The following is an 18,986-nucleotide window of genomic DNA, read 5'->3' on the forward strand; positions in this document are numbered from 1 at the left end:
TGTTCTCTTCCATATAGCAAAGCATCCCTAAAATTTTCATATGCTTTAGGAAGAGCATTCAGAAGTATCAAAGCCCGATCTTCATCCTCAAGCTTTACTTCAATATTCTCCAAGTCATCCAATATCTTGGTGAATTCTTCGATCTGGTCTTCAAGGTTCTTCTTATCCTTGATCACAAAGGAATACAATCTCTGTTTCATATACAGACGGTTAGCCAGGGATTTCGTCATGTATAAATTTTCGAGTTTAAGCCACACTGCCGCTGCAGATTCTTCTCTGGCCACCTCCCGAAGAGGTCTATCACCGAGACAGAGAATAATTGCACTGTGTGCTTTCTCGAGTAATTCATCCTTGTTCTTTATCTCATCAGACATCTCCTCCTTCTTTTTAAGAGCTTCCACCAATCCTTGTTGTATCAGGATTGCCCGCATCTTAATTCTCCAGAGCGAGAAATCGTTCTTGCCCGTAAACTTCTCAATATCATACTTCATTGATCCCACCATCTTTGCTTAGTTTCCCACAGACGACGCCACTTGTTGGGAATCAATCCGAAATTTGGTTATCGAGAATTCACCAAGCAAACGAAGCACACAGATAAGAACAATAATCCCAGAAAGTAGATAAAACCAACGCACACAGATCAATCAACCAACTCACGTGAAAGCGATTAAACGACGCAAGTATTTACGTGGTTCGGCAATGAATTTGCCTACGTCCACGGGAGAGCAACACAACACTTTTATTAATCACCAACAGAAACAACCAAGCTCAAGAACAGAGCTTATTACAGAGATGGACTCAGAAAAACTATCAAGCTAGATACAGACACGATTCAAGCTATTGATACTTGAATCTTCCCGTCACAATCTACGCTTAGTTTTCTCCTCCGAAATCTCTCCTTGTTCTATCTCAATATATTCTGAAGAATTTTGATTTTCTATTATTCTCGTTGCGGCCATCTTCTATCTGCTTATATAGAGAATTACACCGACTTTCATCTTGGGTTTTAGGTCAACAGTAACTTACGACCCAATTATAAAGTCAACATGGTCCAGCCCGATAAGCCTTCATTAATCAGTCTGATCTGCCCTCGTATTTCGATCTGCCTGCAAGCGTATAGCTTTCTCGGACACTTCATCTGACTTCTAACCAACTCACAATACTCGAGCAATCTATCTGCATGAACTCATCCGAAGACTCATCTGACCATCACTTCGATCTGATCCCAGTATTTGATCTGGCCATGAACTCATCAGATCACCGAGCTCATCTGATCTGTACTATTCGATCTGATCTCTTCTCTATACCCATTCAATTTGATAGAAGCATACTTCAACATAGGATGATGCTACAAATACACGGGAGGTTATACGTTGGGTTACACATTGCACTTGAAATTACATAACTATCTTTGATGTATTAAAGAAAGAGATTTTTCAAATAAAGTGGATGGATAATTTTGTAATTTCATGTGTATTGTGTAACCCAACGTGTAACTCAATGTGTACATGTAGCATTTCCCTTTTATATATTACATTATGTAACATGAGCAATAAAAATATAATATTAGATATAAGATAATTATTTTAGTCTACGGTCTTACTTGTTAAAGAAAAAAAACATATATAGCTAACAACACATTTGCATGCTATGGTACTAATACTATAATGGGATGCAAGCTGGTCTTAGTTTCATCAACATATATTAGAGCGGGAGCCACAGAAAATTCCAGTTTGGAAGTTGTAGATTGCATTAATATATGAACATAACAACGAAGCATCCTTTTTGTACAGTGCAACGTGATTCACGTTGTCAAATACTAATTAAACGGCGAAAGCGACACTACATACCGCGCTTTCTAATTTTGCAACTCATATTATTAGTAACAGCTCATTCACCTTATATAAATATAAATCTTTACTGAACTCATCACTCAAGAATTCCACAAAAACCAAAAACACCACAAGAATATGTACAATTTCTAAAAATCTATATGATGGCCATTTATGCTCACTAAAATCCCAGGAAAAATATGTTCACCTTCGACGCATCATCAAAGCAGAAGGAGAGAAGATTCAATGATGAACAAATACGAACTTTAGAAGCGGTGTTCGAGTCAGAGACCAAGTTGGAGCCCGGAAAGAAGATGAAACTGGCTAGACAATTGGGATTGCATCCCCGACAGATCGCGATATGGTTTCAAAACAAGAGAGCGCGATGGAAATCGAAGACCATCGAGAAAGATTATACACTCTTATTAGCTGATTACGAAAATTTATCTTCCCAGTTCGAGGCTTTAAAGAAAGAGCAGCAGTCCCTGCTTTTCCAGGTACTATATATATACATTCTATTTTTGAAATCCAATGAGACGTAACGGTAGTATATATATTTCTTGAACAGCTGCAGAAGCTGAAGAATGAGACGGTGGGAAAGTCTGGAGAGAATTCATATCAGACTCAAATTCAAGAAACGGCAACAAAGAACACCAGCGTCGAATTTCTGGGGAAAAATATTAATCCAAGTAAATATATGGAGGGTATTGTATCAGATGATAATCATAGCAGCAGCGTGGAAAAGGTTGGTTCACTGGGTTTTTTGGAAGAAAAGGAAGCTTATGATCACGAGTTTCTGAATTCTGCAATGTCTGAGGTACTGGATGTTTCCTCTGAATCACCTCTGGAAGATTTTTGCGGTCTCGAGTCTGATGATATGATGAATCAAGTAACTGATCCATGGTGGTTCTTGTGACAAAATCAAGTTGCATATGTGGAAGATGATTAATTGTGAATTGGAATAAGCAGATTCTGCTACTTGGTGTATATATACAGTGGCGTGATGGCCACGAATTTTCTTGATCAGTGCACAGAAAAATTATGATTTATTTTCTCTTTGTTTGTTTTTTTTCTTTAAAAGAGTATTCTGTGATTTTAGTTTCTGGATTCTATTATAACAGCATTGTCGCAATAGAGGATAAAAATGGGGTAATGATGGGGAAAATGATTCGGCCTAAAAAGCTCCCTTCTTTTGGTTTTTGAGGTGAAGCATATATATATATACAAATGGAGAAGGGAGACGAAGGGATGATGAAACCACTCGCTACCTCTCTCCTTAATTATTGCATTTTCAACGAAAACTTCAAAATCCCAACATTACATTGCACATTCAATTATAGAGAAAAAACACATTTTAAGATAAAATCTTTCGATCTATGCATATTTTCGACATCTTGGAAGTATTAATTTGGTCGATTACTTCGTCAGGAGATTCCTGATCATTGTGCCTAGATGGTAGATATCAAGGGTTATCCTTGTCATGTTAAAGTTATTATACCCTCTTATATTTATTTATTTATTTATTTTTATGAGATGAGAACCCCGGCCGTTGTTTTTCGATGTCCATTAAGTAAATTTACGAAGTAATGCAATAACTTATAAATCACGCTAACCAAATAAACCGACTAGAAAAACTCTATGCGACATTTCACCTACTTCACAAATTTAAACACTACTTAACTCCTTGATACCCTCTTATTGCCTTGATGCTATCAACCAACCTAGCGTTGCTAAATGGATATCCGCCTGCATAAATGACGAATCACGGATCCAACAAAATTAGGTGTCGTACTATATAAGTCTAATAGTATTTCCAAAATTAAAGGTTTTGATTGGAATGAAAGTACAGTTTCATACATTTATCATTATTTTATTAGAAAGTTAATTTTTGAAAAGGAGGAAAAGTTTTTAATATATAAGAACTAATCATGAATTAAATTTGTGGGACATATTTTTTATACAACTCGACCTATTAAAAGTATTAATTTTGTGTTATTATATTTTATTATATGTATAGATCGGATCGATCAATGTTATAAATAATAAATCCGATGAATAGTCTTACAAAAGAACCTACTAAAAAAACACGCACAAAAAAAACAAAAACAAAAACACGTACATAGTTAATTTACGTCCATCCATCTATGTATGTAATCAGGTTATGTACAAGTTATATTTGGTATCGTTTGGTTTGAAGGATGAGATAAATAATATATGAATAAGTAATATAATGCATTAAAAAATAAATAAGAAATGATACTCAATACAGTAATGGATTTGATTGATAGATTATAATATATATGATTTGATTGATTAAATTTTATATTAAAATGATAAATTACTATCTTGTCCTTTTAACAATAAATAAAATATAAAATAATATTATTTATAAGGAGAAATATAGTAATTTAAATTCAATGATTTGATTGATGTAAGATAAATTATTAATGATTTGATTGATATAAAATTAATAATTAATAGATGTATAAATAATATGACGAGAAAAATGCGAGATTGAAGGTGATAATTTATACATTGATTAATAATATGTATATACATGATGATTATACACTGTATATGAAAATTGTGGCCAAATACAGGTGGTCTCCTGCGGTCCCGTTTGCTTAGAATCATCATATGAAAAGGTTACCCAATGCGTCTACACATCTGCCATTTTGTACGAGGGTTCCCATGTAGCAGGATTGGTATTCCGATGGCGACTGACTTATTCAGAGGTATTTTTCTTCACCAGCTCCTAAGATTTGCTTCGGTACTCAAATCCCAAAAATGCACTTAATGTTTTCATATTTGCCCATTTCTGGCAGAGGCTCTCAACTGATTTCTACATCACCGACCTAAAGTCTGGCATCAGAGCTCTTGTGAAAGCTGGCCCCTGATTCTAACATTATTCCTTTAATCTGTGAGAGTACACTAGTTCAAACAACAAGAAAACGCAGAGATCTGTCCTCCGGCTGGATGTATCAGGATTAATGTAGATGCAAGTTTCCAGGAAAGATCCAATTGTTGTGGTGTTGGGGGCATGCTTCGTAATCACGAGGGCCTGGCATTGGTTGCTTTTGGAAGTATATTCCCGATGCCAAATTCCATTGTTATTGGTGAGCTGTTGGCAATAAGAGAAGGTGTTAAAATTGCTCTTGATAGAGGTTTTCGCCGGATTTGTGTTTTCTCTAATTCATTGCTAGCCGTAGAAGCAGTTACAGATCCTAGCAGTGACTTGGCTTACGCTGGACTTCTTGCTCTGGAAATCATTTCGTTCTGTCCAGCTTTTGATAGTGTTTCTTTTTCCAATGCTAAGACATCTTTTCTTTGGGTGCCTGGGAATTTCCCTTTTTTGCTGCAAAGTCTTGTAACGAATGATCTCTCATTAATAATATTACAAGTCTTCCCGTCAAAAAAAAAAAAGCCTCCCATTTTTTTCTAGCTTTTTTCTTCCTGTGAAATACGAGCAGTGTGCGGTACTAGTGCGACTTAAATCTAGGAACTAGTTCTTTAAAAGTTTTTCGTCAATGGGATGGATTGGCTGTCTGACTACGATTTACTTACATTTGATAGATATGTGAAAGAAGGCAACACAGTGAGTGCGACTGGAATACTGGGCAGAAACAATCATCTTCCCATGATCGAACAACACCCACAGGAAATATTCTCCACAGGATGTCTATGGCCGAAACTGCTTCTTCCCATGGATGTTAAAGGGCTCATAATCGGAATCCCGAAAACACGGCATGTTCTCAAGGAAGGAGTAACTGACAGGCAGACAGGATATCAAGTTTTCCAATGACCATTTTTTAAGTTCTTTCCTATGTAACTGTATAGAAACCTGTTTTATTTTCTTGAAGAACTAGCTAACACCCAACCTCCTATTTATCAAATATCATTTTTTGTGTTGCAATTTGAAGTTTGATGCCTTCAGTTTCTCCCAAGAAAAATGGAAAAAGAAAATTTAAGCAGAGACTAATTAAAGATAAGACTCTTTTATGTTTAGCAATTTTTTGGCAAACAACCAATGACTAGAGTTTAAGAAAATAACATAATTAATCAGTGATTGTATGATGGATACATGGTGTCTAAAATTTTCCCGAGAAGAAAGAAAAAATGGTCCATGCAGGTTCAACACAAAACAGCTCGAAATAATTATAATTCCTTGTAGTAAGACAGCAGTAACATAAATTCAAATGCCATCTCCTCGCGAAACCAAATGCATAGCATGTCTACTTGATTTTCTTCTTTGGCCTCAACTGCATGGTAAAATGAAACCTTTATCAAGCAGAATATTCTACCAATTCAATTGATATCTATCTAATCTAATTAAGAAAAAAGTAAAAAAATTATTATGGAATATAAATGAATCCGAACTTGCCTGGTTGCTGTGTCCACATTTCTTTTTTCTGCAATTAACAGCACGAGGGTGCAAACGAGCATAACATCTGAAACAAATAATAGCATGAATCTCCAGTTAAAAGTTCAAGACATGCCGAAAACTGAAATGCTCGCCCGCCACTTTTTCACATCAAGGCACCAAATACTCAATAGCACACAATGACTTATCCTAATTTCAAGCTCAAATACCAATTTTATAATTTTTAAATTCTATTCTATTATATACAATAAATGATGACATTTAAATAATATTTCTAAACAGAGAACTGACTGCAACAATTGTATCACTGCCTATAACTCGTCAATTATTTGAGTTTTTTTAGTATTCAACTTAAATGGGGGTAGGTAGAGGTAAAGTGAAATTCAAGGCACTATTCCATTTTGGATAACAAATTATATATTTGTTTACCATAAAATTTTATGGCTCTTGTTGAGTGATATGTCATAAAATATTCTCCAGGTATGTACTCTAGAGTATTATCAATCATTAATTTCAGAATGAGTTTGGAACAGTAGCGACCAATTTTTATGATTTTTCAGATATGAGTTTGCTTTCACAATGCTAAATGATGGTTAGGAACTTCATTGTTGTGTCTTGCGTGACTTAATGTACCGAATCACATTTCATTATCTACCCAAGAAACAAAATATTATCAAATTAACGCATCATACAAATTAAACAATTAATTCAACATCATCAATGATGTGGGTACCTTACATTACAAAATTTCCATTGCATTTGCTACGAATTTATCCATATTTAAGCACAGATTATCTAAAAAATGTTAACTTTAAACCAGAACACATGAAGAAAATGAAGAACACATTCATAATCTTACTTGCGGCAAATCATCTTGTCCTGGTTGTATTTCCTAGCCAAAGCCATCAACGACGGTTCGATAATACCCCCACGGAGCCTCAAAACCAGATGCAATGTCGATTCTGACAAAAACGAAAATTTTCAATCCAGCAACGAATCGTATAGCAAGTAAAAATTCCAATAAAAGCAATTGACAGACAAAGATAACCACCTTTCTGAATATTGTAATCAGCAAGTGTGCGGCCATCTTCCAGCTGCTTTCCGGCAAAAATTAACCTCTGCTGATCCGGAGGAATCCCTAAATACGATCGGCAACCAATAAAAAATCACGAAAAGCGAAAATCCTTGGGTTTACATAGGTGATTGAAAGAAAGAGCGATCAGTACCTTCCTTGTCCTGAATTTTAGCCTTCACATTATCGATGGTGTCACTCGATTCAACCTCGAGCGTGATGGTCTTCCCGGTTAGGGTCTTCACGAAGATCTGCATTCTTTCAGCTGAGCCACCGCCGCTGAAAGGATTTTTATCGATGAATGCATAGGAATTACGAGATTTATCATTTATATACGCGGGCTCAGATTTAGGGTTTTTAGTATTGGGCTTCCATAACTTGAATTTGTTAGTGGGCTTTGTAACAAGAGGCTTCCTTCAACTTGTTTGTTTTGGGCTTTATTATTATGATTGTATCTGTCACATCTCAAATGGTATATATATATATATTTTCCCATTTAATTTAATAACCTTGGTATTTTGTGATTTCCAAATTAGCTGATTATAAATTAAATATTCATTATTTTAAAATGAATATAGGATTGAAAATAATATATATTTAATTAATTAAGATTCATGCCTGTTTTCTTGATGTGGTATATTATATATAAATTACTTTAACAAAAAATTATGAGAAATAATTAATAAAAAATCAAAATAATATGAAGAGAAAAAAAAAAAAAAAAAGAGGAGAGAAACGATTCGGTGATCAGTGGTCAAAGTTGGGAGCATATATTTACACGATCAATTCAAAAAAATCATATAAATATTACTAATCTTTATTCAGATCAAGTGGATGAAGGTTCTTTTTATTCCCATGTCCATTTTCGAGTTTTAACCAACCGCAAATTTTCATTCTTCAACTTTTAAGTGGGAAAAAGTGCGTAGCCCAAGGCTTTTAAAGCTATGTTAAATCTTGTCAACAAAGTTTAGTCTACTAAACTAGATCTCAATTATTTTGTTTTTACTCTTAATGGGTTAAGCCTTTCTTTAATTTTTACTCTCTAATTGAGAATACATAAATGCAATCAAATACTATGTTTTTGACCATTTTACCCTAGTTCCTACAATAATTAGACTAACGTGCTATATTGCGTTAGTCTGAGTTTATTCAATACACATCGAAGCAAAACGACTCTGGATTCTCAATATCATAGAAAAATAATTAGACCAACCAAACACCGGCAATGACCGTCTCATTCAGTGGAACAGGGTATGCACAAATTGAATGTTCACGGATTCGATCGATTACTTACTAATGTTTAAGTATGATTTTCTCAGGTCTCAACTATTGCATTTTTACTCAGTGCACACTTAAGAGTAAAGAGTAGTGGCTACAAGCTTCGATCAACCAAAAAAAGTAATGATAATTAGACCAACCAACCTAACACTCTCCAATAATGATGGATTAACTGGGTACTAAATCAAAGTTGACCTACGTTGTTTTATTTGATGACTTCCTAGTCAGCAGTACGTAAATATATCCGCCTAATATTTTATTGCCTATGCATCTACCGTTAAACATATTAGTGAATTAAGACATTTTATTTGAAGATGAATTAAGTCTATAGTACATTATGAGATACATCTCACATGTGATAATTAAATTATGTTTTTTTTTCATTGATGTTAGTGCATACATATCTTTATCATTTAATAATGCTAAAACCTCTTATAATAACTATTGTGGTCAATTTAATATCTAGACTAATTTTTGTTATTAGGGTGTATTCCGAATTCTGAATAACTTGTACAACAACAGCAACAATGGCAGCAACTAGTCGAGGCGAGAGAATCTCTCTATCCGCAAAACGAAATTGTCCGTTAACAGTGCTCAACGTTGGCGACAATCGTCTCTAAAATACAACGACTAACGATTGTGATATAGCAGCACTACAAATATCACGAACTTCAGCGAACGAAAATACGTTTCAACTTTTATTTTGAGAAAGTGAGGGAGAGATTTTTCAGAAATCTAATGTATACGTTATCAGATGTTTTTGTATCTTTTTTCTGTGATATAACCACCGTATATATAGTTTTATACACGAAACAACACGTTTGAAGGCGTAAGGATGCAACCCATGACAGAAAAAGCCCAGAAAGAGTCGTAACTTTTCAGTCTGCAGAAGGCACGCTCGGTCGGTTATTTTTGACCGATCGAGCGCCCCACTTTTGACAGACTTTCTGTCTCGCTCAAATAAGGCGCTCGATCGGTCAAATTTGGCAGACCGAGCGCCCAACTTTTCTGAAGCCCACTGTCTCGCAAGGCAAGGGCTGCGCTCGGTCGGTCATTTTTGACCGCTCGGGCGCTCTAAATTTTTTTTTTCTTTTATCAATTAAATTTTATCCAAAAAGAATAATTGATCATAAGATCTCGCCACGCCACGCCTCGCCGAGCCAAGCCAAGCCACGCCGGCCGCGCGCACGCGTGTGTGCTTGTTGCATCGATTAGAGTCTTGCCCCTTTACAAAATATCCGGTGCCCTAAGGGCCCAATTCCATAATCTAAAGTTGGATTATATAAGGTGAACAAAACATTGAACATGTTCCAATGTGGGACAACCCAAAACAAGTTTTCCCTCCAATTTATTTCACCAAATTCAAACTATTCCAACACAATTCAAATAAGCCTTTCAAGCCCATTTCAATTATAATTCATTCAATAATTATTCCAACAATCCCCCACATGAATGAATTTCACGTATAGTAGCATTCTCACTAGAAAATTATTTTGAGTTATTGTTACATCAGGATAGGTAGCTTGTGGCTTTGAACCTACCATAGTAAAATACTATCGGATTTACTAGTTGCATAGTGACGCGATGTCTTGAACTAGTCAACCGTTTATGTAAACCAAGTCAATAGTACTTACATAACAATACTCTAACATATTTTGTTCTCACGTTGTGTCCATTTCGGCCCTGGACCATATCTTAGATTCATAAGTGTTGCAATCAAAGAGGTCAATACTTTGAACTTATATAAGTGATCTCCTATCAAGAGTATCCTGCGTTACCCACCTCATAGGTATAAGAATCATTAAAAGAAAACTTAACCTCACCACATTTTGCAGGTCATTTATACTTGGATATTTTAGGAATGAGCAAGTAACAATTCCAAGCACTCAAACTAATATTTATAAATTAGTTGTCCCATTGAACCAAGTTTTGGGACCAATTCTCAAGGTTGGGTTACCGCTATAAATATTTTAATTTGTGGATTGTAAACCCATTTCTCCAAGTAGTTTGTACATTTGATCTCTATTTATACTTTTTGTAAGCGGATCCGCAAGGTTTTCTTTTGACTTCACACAGTCAACCGAAATAACCCCATTTGAGATCAATTGTCTTATGGTATTGTGTCTCCGATAAATATGTCGAGATTTACCATTGTACATACTACTTTGTGCTCTTTCTATTGCTGACTGACTGTCACAATGAATCGTAATGGAAGACACCGGTTTATTCCAACATGGAATATCTTCTAGAAAGTTTCGAAGCCACTCGGCTTCTTCTCCAGCTTTATCTAGAGCAATGAACTCGGACTCCATAGTCGACCAAGCTATGCACGTTTGTTTAGAGGATCTCCATGACACCGCTCCTCTACCGATTGTGAACACATATCCACTCGTAGACTTGGAGTCTTTCGTGTCAGAAATCCAATTTGCATCACAATATCCTTCTAGGACCGCAGGATATTTTGTATACACTATTCCATAACTCGTAGTGTATTTCAAATATCCAAGCACTCTCATTAGTGCTTTCCAATGATCTTCGCTTGGATTACTTGTGAACCGACTCAGTTTGTTTACAGTATATGCAAGATCAGGACGGGTACAGTTAGTTAAGTACATTAAACTTCCTATCACCCTTGCATATTCAACTTGTGAAACAGGTTCTCCTCTATTTTTGGATAAATGTGTACCCAACTCAATAGGTGTTCTAGCCGAAGGACGATCTCTGACATTAAATCTTTCAAGAACCTTTTCTACATAATGAGTTTGGGATAACATAATTCCAGGAGAAAGTCTAGAAACTTTAATCCCTATAATTATATCACACAATCCCAAATCCTTCATATCAAAATGTTGTCTCAACATCTTCTTGGTTTTCACAATCAATTTATGGTTGTTTCTCATGATTAACATGTCATCAACATAAAGGCAAACAATTACATATGCATTTGTAGTACCTTTAATATAGACACATTTGTCATATTCATTTATTGTGAAACCATTTGACAACATTGCAGTGTCAAACTTATGATGCCACTGTTTATGTGCTTGTTTGAGTCCATACAACGACTTGACAAGTAGTTTACACATCTTTCCTTTTTTTTTCCGGGTACAATAAACCCTTCTGGTTGTTTTATATATATTTCTTCGTCCAACTCTCCATTCAAAAACGTTGTTTTAACATTCATTTGATGTATCTCAAGATCATGCAATGCTGCAATAGCTATGAGAACACGAATGGATGTTATTCTAGAAACCGGAGAGTAGGTATCGAAGAAATCATATCCCTCCTTTTGTCTAAAATCTTGAACCACTAGTCGAGCTTTATATTTATCTATAGATCCATCTTCTTTATATTTCCTTTCAAGAATCCACTTGGATCCCAAAGATTTACATCCCGAAGGGAGATCAACCAACTTCCACGTATGATTGTGCATGATGAAATCTATTTCATTTTGTATGGATTCCTTGCAAAAAGGAGCCTCAGGATTTGATAAAGCCTCTTGAAGAGTTCTTGGTTCATTATCTAACATGTATGTTAGAAAATCAGGACCAAACGACTTTTCAACTCGTGCACGCTTGCTGCGTCTTGGTTCTTCTTTGGTTTGTGGAGTTTCAATTGTATTTTCATAAGGTCGCTTGTTCGAACTTATTTCTTTCTTTTCTTTACAAGAAAAGATATTTTCAAAGAATACAGCATTCCTTGACTCCATTATTGTGCCTTCTTTTACATCAGAAATCGTTGACTTATGCACTAAAAATCGATATGCACTACTATTAATAGTATGCATAACCAATAAATATGCAGTCAACCATTTTAGGACCAATTTTTATTTGTTTTGGCTTTGGTACTTCGAATTTAGCCAAACACCCCCACACTTTGAGGTATTGGTAAGAAGGTTTTCGACCTTTCCACTGTTCATATGGTGTTTCATCTTTTCCTTTGATTGGAATCTTGTTTAGAATGTGAGTTGCTGAGAGAATCGCTTCACCCCACATATTTTGAGGTAAGCCAGAATTTATTAACAACGCGTTCATCATTTCTTTCAATGTTCGATTCTTGCGTTCTACAACGCCATTAGATTGGGGTGATTAAGGGGCTGTCGTTTGATGAATGATGCCCGAAGTTGAGCAAAATTCTTCAAAAGGAGCCACATACTCTCCACCTCGATCACTTCGAATCATTTTAATCTTTGAACTTTGTTGATTTTCAATCTCAGTCTTATATTTCTTGAAAGCTTCGATTGCCTCATATTTGCTTTTCAATAAATATACATAAAAAAATCTAGTGCAATCATCAATGAATGTTATAAAGTACTTATTTTCACCTCGTGTTTGTACCATTTTTAAATCACATACATCAGTATGTATTAATTCAAGTGGCGTAGTACTTCTCGTGACAATATGAAATGGAGCTTTAACCATTTTTGCTTCAATACAAATCTCACACTTATGTTGTGGATTATTTTTAAACATAGGTATTATATTTAAATTTTCAAGTCTTTGCAACGTGTTGAAGTTAACATGTCCTAATCGTTCATGTCATATATCATAACTTTCAGTCAAATAAGCAGAACTAATAACTTTATTCTTCGCCTCAGGGCGGATAACATTCATTACATTCAATTTAAAGAGACCACTATCTTGGTACCCTTTACCAACAAATACACCGGATTTTGTTAATACAAATTTATCAGACTCAAACACCATTCTAAAGCCTTCCTTGCTCAAGAGAGAACCCGAAACTAAGTTCTTCTGAATGTCAAGCACATGCAGTACATTCTTGAGCGTCACCTCGTTGTCCGAGGTCATTTTCAACACCACATTTTCTACTCCAACAACTTCAGACGTTGCGGAGTTTCCCATGAACAACTTTCGATCCCCAACGGTGACATATATGGAATACATATCTTTATCGGCACAAATGTGGCTCGTAGAGCCGGTATCAATCCACCATCCTCTCGGATCATCCACCATGTTGGTCTCACAAATAACGACACTTAAATCAATATCAGAAATTGCTAAAGGTACATACCTTTGTTCAACCAAGTTTGATTGATTTCGTTTCTGATTTGTGTTGTTTTTCTTTGGAATTCGGCAATCCCTTGCCATATGATTCGGTTTGCCACAGTTGTAGCAACTTCCTTGGAATTTCTTCGCTTTCCCCTTTTGCTTTCTATCATGGGGGCGCTTTCTCTTTTGACTCGTATTAGACTCCGCCAGATTTTCTTTGGCCTCGGTTTCCATCTTTTTATGTGACTTGGCCTCGGTATTTCTGTTGTCCTCCTCGATGCGAAGTCTCACGATCAGATCTTCAAGTTTCAACTCCTTACGTTTGTGCTTAAGGTAGTTTTTGAAGTCCTTCCATATCGGAGGCAACTTCTCAATGATAGACGTGACTTGAAATGGTTCATTTATTTCCATCCCTTCGGCCAATAAGTCATGCAAGATTATCTGTATCTCTTGCACTTAACTCATCACAGTTTTTGAGTCTACCATTTTGAAGTCCAGAAATTTGTCAACCACAAACTTCTTTATGCCCGCGTCTTCAGTTTTGTATTTCTTCTCCAAGGAATCCCAAAGTTCCTTGGCCGTCTTGACTGAGGAGTAGACACTATAGAGAGTGTCATCAAGGCCATTCAGAATATAGTTTCTGCACAGAAAATTGTTGTGGTTCCATGCATCAACTGCGGTCCTCCTTTGGGTGTCAGAATCGCCATCAACGACGACAGGGGGATCCTCTTTCAGAAATCTTGACAGATTGAGTGTTGTCAGATATAACAACATCTTCTGCTGCCAACGTTTGAAGTCGGCACCAGAAAACTTTGGCGGCTTTTCTCCATGTGTAGGGGCGGAAGTGAGAGGAGTGAATGAAACGGTAAACATCTTCAGAATCCGAGAAATACAAAATTTCGTCTTGCGATTGTTATTAGGGTGTATTCCGATTCTGAAGAACTTGTACAACAACAGCAACAATGACAACAACTAGTCGAGGCGAGAGAATCTATCTATCCGCAAGACAAAATTGCCCGTTAACAGTGCTCAACGTTGGTAGCAATCGTCCTTAAGATACAACGAATAACGATCGTGATATAGCAGCACTACAAATATCACGAACTTCAGCGAACGAAAATACGTTTGAACTTTTCTTTTGAGAAAGTGAGGGAGAGATTTTTCAGAAATCTGATGTATACGTTATCAGATGTTTCTGTATCTCTTTTCTGTGTTATAACCACCGTATATATAGTCTTATACACGAAACAACATGTTTGAAGGCGTAATGATGCAACTCATGACAGAAAAAGCCCAAAAAGAGTCGTGACTTTTCAGTTTGCAGAAGGCGCGCTCGGTCGGTTATTTTTGACCGATCGAGCGCCCCACTTTTGACAAATTTTCTGTCTCGCTCAAATAATGGTGCGCTCGGTCGGTAAAATTTGGCGGACCGAGCGCCCAACTTTTCTGAAGCCTACTGTCTCGCAAGGCGAGGGATGCGCTCGGTCGGTCATATTTGACCGCTCGGGCGCACTAATTTTTTTTTCTTTTATCAATTAAATTTTATCCAAAAAGAATAATTGATCATAAGACCTCGCCGAGCCGAGCTGGCCGCGCGCGCTTGTTTGTTGCATCGATTAGCGTCTTGCCCCTTTACAAAACATCCGGTGCCCTAAGAACCCAATCTCATAATCCAAAGTTGGATTATATAAAGTGAACAAAAACCCAAAACAAGTTTACCCTCCAATTTATTTCACCAAATTCAAACTATTCCAACACAATTCAAATCAGCCTTTCAAGCTTATTTCAATTATAATTCATTCAATAATTATTCCAACAATTTTTCCTTCCCTAAATATCATAATTACATGCAGTTATCATTTTTTATTTGAAACAAACCCCCCCTAATTTCAATCCAAAACCACGGCTCACTTTACTAACTGAATCTCACATTTTTATCTTCCTCTCATTCTCAATTTTCAGATTCAGTTCTTCCCGTATCTTCTTTTCAAATTATTACCGGGTAATCCTCTCAATGTCATTGGGCTTTTTTTGGCTATTTGATATTGTTATGTACATGGATTATTTGACTTCATTGAACAACGCAAAAACAAAATAAGTATTTATATTTATGTATAAAGTACATTACACACGCAACTTTTGCTTGTGTTGTTGTTTGATTAAACTTAAAAACAAATCTCTGAAAATTAACGTGCACGGTTTCTAATCATTGGGTATTTGTATTTATTGTGACACCTGAACTGGTAGTAACCGTCCCATGCAAACAATGCATGTGAATATATTTAAAGAAATTTGACGTCATCGATTTTTTTAAAAATAAATATATTTGGAATGATTAGTATTGAATATGCTCAAACATCTAATATAATTGGAAGTAGCATTTCTTGGATATTAATAATTTATTTACTATACGTGTCCCTTGATGATGCTAGTATATGGAGGAATTTAAATTAAATACATAACACTAATTGTTTCAAAAATAATAGTTTGTTGAACATGATTTTTTTAAAAAAAAATTGAAATGACACAAAATCAGATTTGCATTTGGATACTTTTAATGAAAACGCGAATCCAATCCAAAATAATAAAACATATATAAATCATAGTTTATGTTTCTTTTTTGCTTTAATATTATCTCAGCCAATTAAATACATTTTTTCCAATAAAATAATGGTGTGCACATATGTGGTTCGTATAAAAAATTAATTAAGAAACAACAGTGACATTGAACTTCAAAGTCATTCTCAAGGAACCCTCAGCTTTAAATATATATATATATATATATATATATATAGTATATTAATATATAATTTTGATACCCTGCACCTAGGGGTGCAGGGTAACATGGATACCGCTTACGTGGCGGTTCATGATTGGTCAGCCGTTTTTTGTAAAAAAAAAAATAAAAAATTTGTGTGGTTGTGGGCGCGCCACGTTGGCAGGCGCCCACAGGTGTGTAGGGTAAGGGTGTGCAGGGTATCATTTCTGTAAATCTTACACTCTTTTTTCTTTTTCTTTTTTTTGTTATAATGGGAATGATATTTTTTGTTTTAATCGAAACACATTTCTCCTTTGTGTCACATGTCACAAGGTGTTTGACAAATATTCTTATTGTCGACCGTATTTCATCTACAAAATTAATACTGGTACAAGGGTAGAATTAGAAACAATCGTCAATCTCTGTAATTCGAAATAAACAATCGAACTTCAATTTTTTATGTGACCTTATTGCATGCGGCTTACATCATGTTATAGCCATCGGCACCAAGAGATTCCCACGAAGTAGATGTCGACAAGCAGATCACTCAATTAGTGTAAAAAAAGATTTGGTAATTTCAAATTAAAGAGCATTTTTAATTAAGTAACTCGTCCATTAATGATCATGTAGATTTGAAATTTATGAACGATTTCAAGCGGATTCTCATCCATGCAAGTATTATACTAAATTATCATAGATGAAAATAAAAAGTGACGACTATAACCGGGAAAAAAATCATGGTATCTTCCTAAAATATCGAAGTGCCAATATTGTAAAAATTCAAAAAAAAATATGAAATTATAATAGATGAGTAAATGATGAGAACTCATGTTATAATGGTATTTACAAATGAGTTTATGCAAGATATATAACTTGTTTTATAAATAAATCCTCACACCCTTAGCAATGGATATAATCTTCTTAATTTACAACTATTTAAGTCAAAGAAAAATATAAAGTATAAAAACGATCGAAGCTATTTTAGTCAAAGAATAATATGCCAATAATGGATCTTGCATATCTAGCATTAACATATATAACGTCCCAAAATATTATTAATAACTAGGAACTATATATCTTATGTGGTTTATACGCTCGCGCTCACATAATTGAATTATTTGAAGAAAAAGTTAATTTAAAAAAAACTATAAAAATGAATAAAATATATGTGAGTTTTGAGATAAACTTTGGTGTCACATTGACACACTAAAGTGATTACTCTGATATTGTTCATGTATTATATATATAATAGCAAAAATGTTTTTAAAACAGAGAAAAGAAAAGGTGTTCATAAATTCAAAGGACCACGGAAGAGAACTCGAATCTATTCTTCAGCATAATGTTCAATTAAAAGATTCAAAATTTGAGAAGGAAAACTTTGAGTCAAGAATCTTTGAGACCCTCCCCACCCACCCAAGAAATCAGCCATAAAGAGAACTTTTTTAGATTATGGCATCAAATCCAATCATCCTTCGATTTGATATATCTTCCTTCTTTCCTTTTTTTTTTTTTAAAAAATGCTAAAACAAATAAAAATGAAAAAAAAGATATAAAAACGAGTAGGTTAGGCGACAGCTGGCCTACGATATATACATATAAAAATGAAAAATGGTGCTTAGCCTGAACAAATGGACACTACTGTTTACGTAATCCAATTATAATCCGTAATAATAAATTGCTCTATCCAGATGTTTGGTGAAATTTGAATTGTTTGTTCAACTTGCGATAAATATATGTTATAGGTGCATGGAACTTATGCCCAAAATATACCAAAATACATGACATCCTCATCATTATTTTCTTTATATGTAAGTAGCTAGACGTCCACATGCACGCGTACAAAGTTGGAGCTTCATGCCTTTATCCATTTCTTTTATTAAAGAATTATATATAAGAGTTTGATTAAAACTATAACAATTGACGAATAAAATCTATCAAATTTCAAAATTCTTGTAATTTTAATTTAAATGGATGAAAAATCTTGAATATATATGTATCCACCCATTGATTGATCACTGATCGATCATGACAATGGTATAAGATATATACAAGAGTCGTAATATATATACTGAAGATGATTTGATTATAATAGGACATGGTGACAACTGACACGTATGTTCTTTTTGCTACTAATAATTCGTTCGGTATAGATCAAATTCACTTACCCAAAAAACCAAAGTTCTAATTGGATACATTGCGATCGAGTGCATGAGCAACAATGATGCATGATTCATATCACAATCTGTCTATGAGAGAAGTCGGCATTGCTTTTATCAAATCGACAAGCTAAAAAGCTATGTACCCATCACATGGATTTAATATATTTGTCACCATATTTAAGTTAATTAGACTCCACCATTTCAATCAAGCTTCCATATTTAAGTTAATTAGACTCCACCGTTTCAATCAAGAGGACGTTTATTGTAAAACGGTCTCATGGATGTTTTTTCGTGAGATGGATCAATGTTACACATATTTATAATAAAATTAATATTTTTGAAATAAAAAAGGACAATTTTCTCATGATTGAGTGACCTAAATAATATATCAATCTAACAAAATTGACTGGTCAGACTGTCTTACATGAGTTTTTATGTTCAATTAATTGAATATTTATTTTACACATATGTAGTGTGTGTCAATAAATTTTAAAAAA

General features: G+C 34.8%; 2 protein-coding genes across 2 annotated transcripts; one reads left to right on the plus strand and one right to left on the minus strand.

Moving 5' to 3' along the window:
* The first annotated feature begins 1,940 nt into the window (after positions 1 to 1,940).
* Positions 1,941 to 2,881, plus strand: LOC140884299 (homeobox-leucine zipper protein HOX13-like). Its single transcript, XM_073291015.1, has 2 exons — positions 1,941 to 2,329; positions 2,401 to 2,881. Exons 1-2 carry the CDS (start codon positions 2,033 to 2,035, stop codon positions 2,746 to 2,748), a joined length of 645 nt encoding a protein of 214 aa, XP_073147116.1. The 5' UTR covers positions 1,941 to 2,032; the 3' UTR covers positions 2,749 to 2,881.
* A 2,927-nt stretch (positions 2,882 to 5,808) lies between these two features.
* Positions 5,809 to 7,582, minus strand: LOC140884509 (ubiquitin-ribosomal protein eL40 fusion protein). The gene is made up of 5 exons (XM_073291283.1): positions 7,440 to 7,582; positions 7,265 to 7,351; positions 7,073 to 7,175; positions 6,214 to 6,280; positions 5,809 to 6,091 (listed from the first exon to the last, which is right to left on the minus strand). The coding sequence occupies exons 1-5, from the start codon at positions 7,540 to 7,542 to the stop codon at positions 6,065 to 6,067; spliced, it is 387 nt and encodes a 128-aa protein (XP_073147384.1). The 5' UTR covers positions 7,543 to 7,582; the 3' UTR covers positions 5,809 to 6,064.
* Positions 7,583 to 18,986: the final 11,404 nt, after the last annotated feature.

The sequence above is a fragment of the Henckelia pumila genome, chromosome 2 (genome assembly GCF_033568475.1).
Source record: "Henckelia pumila isolate YLH828 chromosome 2, ASM3356847v2, whole genome shotgun sequence".
Taxonomy (NCBI): Eukaryota; Viridiplantae; Streptophyta; class Magnoliopsida; order Lamiales; family Gesneriaceae; genus Henckelia; species Henckelia pumila.